This window comes from Cyanistes caeruleus, chromosome Z (genome assembly GCF_971803275.1).
Source record: "Cyanistes caeruleus chromosome Z, bCyaCae1.hap1.1, whole genome shotgun sequence".
Classification (NCBI taxonomy): Eukaryota; Metazoa; Chordata; class Aves; order Passeriformes; family Paridae; genus Cyanistes; species Cyanistes caeruleus.
In genome coordinates this window covers 70,863,061-70,873,679 of record NC_141732.1, presented here as the reverse complement: position 1 = coordinate 70,873,679, position 10,619 = coordinate 70,863,061, and the positions used below count along the sequence as shown (strand labels likewise).

The 10,619-nt window shown below is 38.4% G+C and overlaps 1 protein-coding gene across 2 annotated transcripts in view; it reads right to left on the bottom strand.

Annotated features, from left to right (window-relative positions):
- Window positions 1-3,270: 3,270 nt before the first annotated feature.
- Window positions 3,271-10,619, bottom strand: part of NPR3 (natriuretic peptide receptor 3) — a 45,446-nt gene continuing 38,097 nt past the window's right edge. For both annotated transcript variants that reach the window (XM_086869867.1, XM_086869868.1), the window contains exon 8: window positions 3,271-10,273. In XM_086869867.1, coding sequence (XP_086725993.1) covers window positions 10,162-10,273 — 112 coding nt within the window. In that variant the 3' untranslated portion in view covers window positions 3,271-10,161. The remainder of the gene's footprint in view (window positions 10,274-10,619) is intronic.

Below are 10,619 nucleotides of genomic sequence, written 5' to 3'. Positions count from 1 at the left end.
TCAGGGTACTCCATGCTTTGAGAATGCCCAAGCAAAATGGTTACTGGCAATCTTGTTTAGCAGGGATTATACATGTTCATACATGTATTTTATACATGTTTATACATGTGTGCAAGGCCAGGGACAGTGCTGCCAGGACCTTCTCACTATCTGAAATTCTTCATTATGGGAGCAGGCTGCTCCCTCTTCAGATGGCAGAGACATTATTCCAGTCCTTGATTCAGGGATCTAACTTGGCCAGGACACATTAAGTCACAGTCAGAGGGACTGCTCCTAATACTGTCATTTTAATAAATACTAGTTACCAGGGATGTAGCAAGTGCCAGATCATACCTTTCTTCTGAAAGGGTTTAAGAGGGATTTAAATCAATGTTTCTGTCAAAATGCCCCTGTGCTACAGTGGAGCCTGTCTTCTCACTCTTCCCCCTTGAAGGTTAAATAATGACAAAAAATTGCTCTGCTGCAGAAAGAGTAATAAAAGGTGAGAAATGTTTGCTGTCATCTGGTAATCTAGGCATTCAGATTACGGGGAAATTATTTTTAAATGCCTTTACCTGAGGCATTCTCATTTTTTATGCAACAGTAAATTGAGTACACACTGTTCTACAAACAGCATGTTTTTTTGTCTGAGGAGGCAGAATGATTGCAGTACTGTGTACCTCATCCAAATGAAGGATGCTGAGTTTCCTCCAGCAGTAGTCTCCACTACTGCTCTAACACCAGGCAAGACAGGAGGAAGAGGCACAAGCACCCCTTCTCTTATGTGCTTTATATGGTTTTTAAGCGTGTTTTTAGCCTGCTAGACACCAAAAGGGGAAGCTTGCTGGCTGACAGACAGCACAGTGGTGGTTGTTGGCCTTCAGAGGTGCTCATGTAGTGAGCAGCTGGCACCTGGACTGCTTTCATATCACAAAAACACAGGTGGGAGAAAACCAGAGCTTACATAGACATGTGCTTCCTATGTCTCCTGCTCTGGACAACTATAAATACACAGCTACAATTTTTTCCATCATCTTATTTTTGAGCTACATACACAGGTATCAAAAACCTAAATTAAATGGCAGTGTCAAGAAGTAATTGACACTGATAATAAAGTGCCAGACTTCCCAGAACAATTAACTGGGGAAAGGGGAATATGATTATTTTTTTCTGAGGACTAAAGACTATCAAACCAACCCTCAAATGACACAGAAAGACTTACCAAGAGTACCATATGTACACAGGGAGACTCTTTTTGGCTCATACAGGCTTTAGAGATTGCAAATTATGGTTATTCCTAGGAGGAAAGAAAAGAGGTTCTGTCAGTTGTACAATTACTTTTTATTGGCAGTGCTCTTTCAACTCAAGAAAACATTGGCTGAGGTTCAAGACCAAGATTTGGCTCAAATGCCACCACAATTTTTCAGAAATGTGATGAATGTTCTTCAAGAAATAGTTTCCTAAGGAAGCCACAAAAATGTGTCCAGCTAGGTTTCAGGATATCTAAAATGATATCCAAAAGTTGCTACCACTGAAGATCAACTGCCTTAAGTAATTTCACTAAATGACATTTTTACCTGTCAGACTGGCTGATGCTCTCTAACAAAGGGATCCCTGACACATTTGGATGAACAGTTTCATAAATGTTGATGTATGTTTATCTATCATTTATTTTGAAGGATAAGCTATTAAAAAAAAAAATAAATCAATCTAGTGACAGTGGAAGACAGTCCTGTCTCTGTGAAGGTGGTGACGTGTGGGCCTGAGGGTCATGTATTGAACATAAATTCAGTCACTGATCTCTCATGCCTGAGTGAAAATATCCCCAGGACTGAGAGAAAACTTCATTTTAGAAAAGTTGATGAGACTTTTTTCAGTTGCTGTCAAGGAAGGCAAGATGTCAAAAGTCTGTCTTCCTGCTGTCTTCCCTGAAGATGTGCCCCTACAAGATAGCAGGGTTAAAGCATCAACCATTCCTACCCTCAGTTCTAGAAAATTTAGAAAATTAGCAAGTATTAGTAAACTGATCTTTAGCTTACCCTGACCTGAATCTTAAATTGCTAGAAGAGACTGGAGATGTGTCATGTAAAACATCTACTTTTGTTCCCAAAACACCTTTAATGTTAACTGAGTTATCTAGAACACAAAAGCCTATTTGTAAAATTTTTCTATGATGCTTTATACAGAAATACTGGGAAAAATTTTAGGTACTTACAGAGGATTCCTGTCTGTAATGGGATGAAGATATCAAAGCATAACCATCAAGCAAAAGCAGGAGAAAGAGTAATTTTTATTTGTAAAATGTGCATATAAGCGTATCTATAAGGAGGCAGATTTAAAATAAGCTCAAGTCTAACAAATATTGGGAATATCTTCTACAATTTCAGAAGATTAATGACTTTGGACTTTTAATCAGCTGTAAAAAACTAGTATTTTTTATTTTTTTTTTTGAGCATAGAGTTAATTAAATGTAGTGACATATTTAGGTTTTTACCAGTGAAAGGCACAATGAATGGGCCTCTAAAAATCTGTGCTTTTACTCTGCTTTTTTTTTCCTTTCCTGGGCTGTAGAAGGGTCCATAGCTAACCCAGAGGATGTTTTTATCTCTCCATCGACTCTCCAGTGAATTCTTAATACTTGAAATTTTGATACGAGTGTGATCAGATTCTGCTTCCTCACACTCATTTCCAGTTATTTCAGATTATAAAGGTCTGGCATACTCTCAAAACACAGATCTTAAATCTGGCAACATTTCTCCAACAGATACATGCATACAGAAAGCACAAGGGTAGACAAAACAGGATAATGTGAAGACTGTATTTTATAACACAGGAAAGAAACAGAATCAAATTCCCCAATTTTGATAAGATTGCCGATAAGAAATGAACTTGTAACTTAGTGAAATATATAAGTTTTGTCCCTCTGCAGGCTATAAAAATTAATGCTTGCTAGTTAAGATTTCAATGCATTTCAATAGTTTGGTTCTTAATTACTTGTATTTCCAGACAACTGAGAATAAACGCAAAAATATTCAAAGTTCATTTGGAGTTCACTGATGAAAACCTTTCCCAGATCTCAAAATACAACAGTTGAGCTTTCGTCCCAAGGAAAGGTTAGATTGATTCCTGATTTAATCAGTTGCTAAGCATTATTAAAATCAGTGGCTTATACAGTTTCTTAGACCAAGAATAACCCTCCTGTTATTAACTCTGTACTGTCTGACAATACTTTCTTATGTGGAACAGACCATGCGGTAAATAGATGACAAAAGACACCACAGAAACAGGTGATAACATATTCCTATGTCTTTAATGGAAACATTTTGTTACAATTTAGGTTATGTGATATTCTTGCATTTTTAAAAAGTGTGAAAGAAAATGCACAGACTAAAGAGTCAAAGGACACCAGTGAATGTAGATATTTTAAATGACCAAGTCATAGAAGAAATAAAACACATTACACAAATAAACAAAGGTTATATCCACAGTCATGAATACACACTCTCCTCTACACAAAAACAACAATAAATAAAATCACATTATATGCAGATAGTTCTACTTACATCAGTACAATACACTGTGCAGCTTTCCTTTTGTTTTCTGCTCACCTGGTACTAGGTTTCTTTGTTGTCCAGTATTTTTCCATTAATAGAGAACAGCATCACCGTAAAAAGGGGGACAAAGTTTCTGTCCACAGTGTCTATCCTGAGACCTGTTAGATTTTGACTGTTACACCCTATGCACAAGAAATACAGCAAATTCTGACCATTGCCTTCATCCCACCTCTCCAGGTTTTCTCAGCACTTTCAGACCTGCACATTAAGACTCTCTTTTCTGGGAGAAAGAGAAGTCCAGACAATCCCCAAGTAGAAAATAACACGGCTGAGCTCCTTGTGCCTGCTGCCAGTGCACAATATCAGCAAAACCTGTGCTTGTAGTTGGGGTGTGGGGGGCAGAATTGTGTGTTCCCTATGCATACCAGTTGACATTACAAAAGAAACCCCTAAAATAAGATTTTTTTTTTTTTTTTAAATACCCATTTTGGTACATTTTTGTTGCTTGTTCAAGTGTCCTCTAGAAACATTCATATGACAGAAACACCAAGGAACAGTTCATACAGAGTGGATTTTAACCTTTCAAAGATTTTTCATTGAATGAATCCAGCTAACATTTCTGAATATAGCGTAACACACAAACTGTGACAGTGTCAGATTACTCAGAGTAATTTGTCTTTGATTCCGAATATTAATTTAGGGGTTTGTGAGAAATTTTGAGGGAACTGTAAGCCTCTCCTTTTCCACAAGTTTTTTGTACTGTAAATGTGTTTTATGTCACTTAGCACCTTCTAAAATGTAAATTCTGGGAGAAGTAATTGCATAATGAAAGTCTATATAGTGATACACTGGACACAACTAAACACTAACCCAAGAAAGCCTCAAAACTGTGGCAGCCTTATCTTCTTGATCAAAACCAGCAATAATTCCATTAAAGGTCCAACATTAACCTTTTTCCTTTCTTCCTCTATGTGTGAGATAAAGAGGGAGCTGCATTTATGACAGACTTAAGGCTTCTGTGGGGCAAACCACAGTGCTCAGGCTTTCTGTTGTTATTCTTTAGAAGAGAACAGACACTACCAATGCCTGCTGCACAGCTTGCTGACCCTGCAGACAGCCAGGTCTGAAGTCCCACAAACAGCTATTTGTTTTAATTTCAACAATCATTTTCCATCAGTCTCAGAGTTCAGATGTTAAAAGGTATCTGAGAATGAAAAACAATTCAGCCCTCAAGCCATCTGCATTAATTTCTGCCTCTAAGCAGGGATATGCACAGTGCAAACTCTTCCATGCTTCCACTTGAAAGGTTTTACACACACATACAAATCTTTTTGTGCTTTCAACAGCGAGAAAGAAAGGGGAAGGAGGAGAGGTGACACACACACACAACACACCTGAAAGCAAAATTTTTCCCAGCATGTCCTTAAAAATACATTCCAAGAAGAACGCCTGTGTTTGTTTGTTTCTAAAAAGGGCTAAAACTGACTCCTACAAAACATGCACCTGGAAATTTGTCCCTTTACAGCTCACTGTTGTGAGGTGAGTTACTAAGGCACGTTGCTAACCAACAGAAAAGCTAATGTACCACTAGAAATGGGTATGTCTGTTCCCATGTGCCCTGCCTTAGGGAAGGTGGTCATTAGACTTGACACCATTTTATAGCAAATACAATAAGGATTAAAAAAAAAAAACCCCAACAGGTAATTCTAGGTCCAGAACTCAGATAGTAGCTGGCATAGCCATGGAGCAACACAAGGTGTGTTGACAGCTGAGCAGTGTCCAGCAATGAACCATGTCTGAAATGACATAAAAACCAACATTCTCAGTGAAGAAGGAGCATTTCTGACTAACTGATGGGAAATGGCTGTCTTCTTTTCAAAGTACTTCTGAACTTAGACAAAAGACTATGAAAAAAAAAAAAGGGTAAATAAAGGCTGTTCACTCTACTTTTCGAGAAAATGAGGAAAAATAACCTTGACTGCTTCACTGAAAGAACCAGAATGCCCACATGGCTACACTCTGAAGCACAGAGGAGGGCAGTGAAGGATGTGGAACTGTCTTGAGCTCCGGAAAAGGTGGACTGAATTGCCAAAGAAATTTATGACCAGGACTATTAGCTTCCTGTCTTTGATGTCTATTCTTGGCTTTCCAGGAGCACTATGGCATTCATGAGCTGAAAACATCACTGGAGCCAAGGTCAGCTAAGGCTGATGCAGCCTGTTCTACTGCAAAGCTGAGAAACTCACTCTGAACTGCTTCAAGCCTGAGGAAACTCATTGAGGGCCCGAATTTACTTCCACTGAATCAGTAAGAGGGGTTTTTTTGTCAGCTTAATGTGTGATTGCAATTCTAAGCCAAAAAATGAATCAGAGATCAACCTCCCAGTAAAATATGTCAGGGAGAACACTCTTTATTTTGTCCAGCACAAATGTTTTCTAAGCATTAGCTACACCTTAATAACTCTCCACTGGAAAACCCCAATAAAATACTCCCAATAATGCAATGGCGCATTGCTTAAGAGCAAATTGAAAATAGATCAACATGGTTTATTTTCAGAAATTAATTAATACAACTCTTTAATAAACTGAATTCTGTCCACAATCTTCCAAGGTGCTCTCAATCACACTCACAAGTTTTAGCAAAGACTGAATGTTTTCAGAGCTCCGCTGGGTGTGGTCTTCAATGAAGCATACTAGAGCAGGAGCTGGTAGTTAACCAGGGATGGTAGTAGTCACAGACAACTCAGAACACACAAACTGTCCATAAACAAAGGTTTCAGAATTACCAGTGGCACAGGACCTAGACATCTGACTCTGCAGCCGTGGGTTTCAGGAAACTAAATCACAATACTTCAGAAAGTTCTGCTTCATCTTTGTCAATTGCAGTAGAAGCCTGGGTGTTGAAGTTATGAGGGTAAAAAGGCAGGAAAACTGTCCATAGAACCCTCAGGAAGAGGATTCTGAGGTGAATCAAAAATTAAGCTGATGACTGTTTAGTAATTTTAATAAATACTGAATTAGCAGAATTTGTCAAACTTTGACAAACTGAGTATGAACCACTAGCTCAATTTCAATATAACAGGCACAGCTGTAAAATTTAGCAATAAATATACATAGCCAGCCTTTCTTAAATTCAAGCACACGGCCAATCTCCCTTTGGTTCAGCCATGGCCAGGGTCATACCCTTTGGTCCCAAGTGGGCAAAGCACTTAGAAGCTGAAGTTGAGCATATTTTAAGTGTGTTCTGAAGTGCTGAGCTGAGTCAAGGGTCTCCTTGTGCTTCTCTGTAATACAGATGTATATTTGTATTATGGGCAATTTGTTGAAGCCAAAAATGTAGGTTTTGAAAGCTCTTTTGATAATCAATTATTATTATTTTGATTACACATTCCCTTACAGAGTTTGGAGCCTAAACATTGTGGCATTGAGCTAATGCAGATGAACCAGAAAGGAAAAGTGCATTAGCCAGTAAAGAATCTCTCTGCTGAATAATCTAAACTTAAGGCAGCTTCTGATCTATGGTCCATGGAAGACTTGGGAACTATTAGCAAAAGGTCTGTGAAAGGCAGCTAAGAAGAGCAAGTTTATTTATGCTGTGAAGGAATCTACTTAGGTGAAATGTCTTAAATGATCTCCACACTTCCATGGGAAAAACGCATACATTTGTGTGCATTGATTTGCAAACATTAAACCCCATTGATCCAAAATGCTCTAAGGTGCAAAGAAGGTTCACCCCTTGGGAGGTGCTGGGATGCAGTTTTGGCTAAGCCTAGGTCAGCATCCAACAACAGACATCAAAGAAACACTTCCTGAGGTCATGATTTAAAACCCTAAGCAAGAGTTCTAAAGGATCAGAATTAATATTTTTTTTATTATAAAAATGACCTTTCACTATACTTTCTTTTTTTTATAGGTATCATAAAATGACATAATAAATACATTGTCCTGAGAATTTATTGTCCCAGCCAGATTCCCTGTCTTCTGGTGTGACTCAGCTGTGCATGGCAGAGGAAAAATGCACATCTACACAAATGTCTTGATTCCTAACTAGCCACTGTTTGAGTATTAGTGCATACTGCAAAGCAAGTCACAACAAAAATAATTTCCAAAAAAGCTTATGCTTCTAATCATATCCTCTTTTCTCCACACATTTAAAAATTTTCCTTGCCTTTTTTCTGTGGCATAGTAATCATAATGGGTAAAATAAAGTCAAAATCCTGAAAGGCCTATTTTCAAAACCAGAAGTAGATCAAAATTGATTTGAGAAGTATCTAAAAAAATGTCCCAAGCCTTAAGCTTGCCCAGGGGCTAGATAAACTCAACTGCTTGGGGGGAAAAAAAATCCAGAAAATAATCAGGAAGTCTTTTTTCCTCTCCAAGTCCATAGCAGTATGATTGCTGCTGTAGCCTACTTCTGGTGCCCATGATATAAAGAGAATACCATCCTTCTCTGGTGCCCAGAAAATAAGGAGAATATTTCTGAAAACTGTCCTTTCAGTGTCCTGATCAGTGCTGCTTTGGCTAAAGCACCTTTGTAGGAGGGACACAGGCCCAGACTGGGAAATGGGGTGCTGGAAATTGACTTCCTGTACTGGAGCTGCCCTGACAGCCACGAAGCTTTGCCCTGTGGCTGCCTGGGACATAGGACAGTGTATCACAAGGGCAGGTGATGATGAACCCTCCATAGGCTAAGAATAAAGTGAACTGAATAAGGAAAAAATACATGTCCAACAAGAAATAAAAAGCAGCAGAAAGCAGGCACAGTAAAGTTCTTGTTCTTCACTCCCAGGTGTCTCAAGTGGTTTCTCAGAATTGGTAGTCTGGCTTTTTAGGGCACAGAAGTTTTGTAGAAATCATGCTTTAGAGACAGTTTTGAGATTAACTTTCAAGTCCGACTAGAGCTGCTGAGACCAGAAAGCTTTGCTTATGAAATCAGAATAGAATAAACCAAAATATTTAATGGACTCTTAAGAACCATAGTTACAGCTCTGTATCCCCACTGGCAATACTTTTATGGGTCGTCTTCATCACATTTACAGTAAGTACTGTTCATTTGTAGACTAGAAAGTGCAAAGCTCTCCTTTGTCTAGTATAAAATAACCTGTCAGTAGCTAATTCAACACAGATTCAGTTTTGCTCCTAGTAAAATAAATGGCAAAATTTCCAGGGATACTGATGGCAGCAGGATTAAAGTCAGCCTCAAATAGTGTTTTAACACATGACTCCTGAAGGTAGTTCCTTGGGTGTTTAATTGTACACACATGGATAGTTAAATCTTACTTCTATAGGACTCTTAAACATGTGAAAAATGCATTATTTACAGCATCAGGGTGATCATCACATAGACAATTCAATAACTGCATTTGTGTTTTTTAAGTAACTCTTTGTTGCACATGCCTGGAGAAAAATGTGGGGCAAAAAGTCTACTACCATCCACAAAATCATTTCTCCTCCCCTAAATACTGGTTCTAAAGTGTCTTTACAGCTGTTGACTTTCCCTGCATATTGCTCCTATCATAAAAAATATGTCTTCAAAACATCCTCTTCCTTAATTTTTGATCCTACCAAAGCAAAAATAGATACTTTAATAGAAAAATACAAGATTAAAAAATATCCTAAAAAATAAAATGGTAGCATGAAATGTCATTTTTACATACAAAAAAAAAATCCCCTTTTGAATTGCATCAGCTATACAAATACTTTCATATTTACAGTTATGGGTGCAGTCCCGTGCTCAGTGAAGTTAATGGGATTTTGCCATTGACTTCACTGGGAACAGGAGCAGGCTCAACATGGACTACATCTGCCCCCCTGAAAAGTCATGGCAGTGGACAGAAAAGAGTGTGACAAAGCACATATAAGACTGAGGAATTAATCAGTCCTCTCCAGAGATGTGACTGTCTTTGCTGTCACTATTTTACACATGTGAAACTCCTCATCCTTCACTGGAGATTTTCCTAAGTCCCACCAGCTAAGAGGGAGAAACAGTGCTTTTGACTGTGATGCCACACAAACAAGGAAAGAATGGTTTGTGTGTTTCCACCTGCCTGACTTTCTCAGTGGAAATAATTACAACCAAGTGCCAGTTCCCTCCCAGAACTAAGGCCCGTACACCAAATTTCATATCCCCTGTTATCTATGTCAGTGATTCAGTGATGCAGGATCATACCCCAAACGAATCCCTTTTTACCTTTTGACAGCAGCCAGCACCTGTGCCTCTGAAACCATATTTGATACCCATGGGTGAGATGCAAATATGGAAGAAGGTGGTAGAAGCTAATAAAAAAAAAAATATTAAAACAAAAAAAAAAGGGAACAAAATGAGGCATTCCCCATCAGCCAAGATCTGCTAGCATTAATAGCCTTAGGAAATATTGTCTTTACATATTAAGTACATCCTATAACATCAAACTGCATAATTTTTTTTTCTCATGAGATGAAAGGCCATGCGGCATAATGTGATTAGTAAATCATTCCTGAGCTTCTGAAAGAAATTAAGACAAAATTACTGCTTAAAAGAGTGAGTTCTTCAAGAGCCTCTTCTTTTTACACTGATGTCTTTGGTTGTGTCCTTTTCTCTGATTCTTTCTTTTCCCTAGGAAGAATGGGATTCTTTTTCAGCTTCTTCTTTATGCAGCAGAAAAATGAGATCTAATGGAGTCTTCACGTAACTGCCGATGTTTCCCCATGTTACAGTCCTCCTGTCGAGTTCGTCTCTCAATAGTTATTCTGTATTTCTTTCTGCATGAAAGGAAAGGAACAGAATGAGAAATCCTTCTCCAGCTACAGGCTAACAGACTTCCCTTATGAAGAATGCCTGTAGGGGACAGCTGGGTGCCGTTTGAAAAATGAAACGTGGCAGAATGTGAAACCCTGGTCAAAGATTAAAGTAGTTTGCCTCAGAACATTTTACCCGGCTCAAGAATGCCTGTTAATTTCTACATGGCAGGCTCAAAGCACTAAGGCACGGACATTTGCTTCTTTGAAAATTTCTGATCTAAGTGATTAGGAGTTTTTGTGAAGTGTCATGTGAACTGTGTCACATCACTGCTTTATATTGATCAAAGCCAAATTACTTTTCAGTATG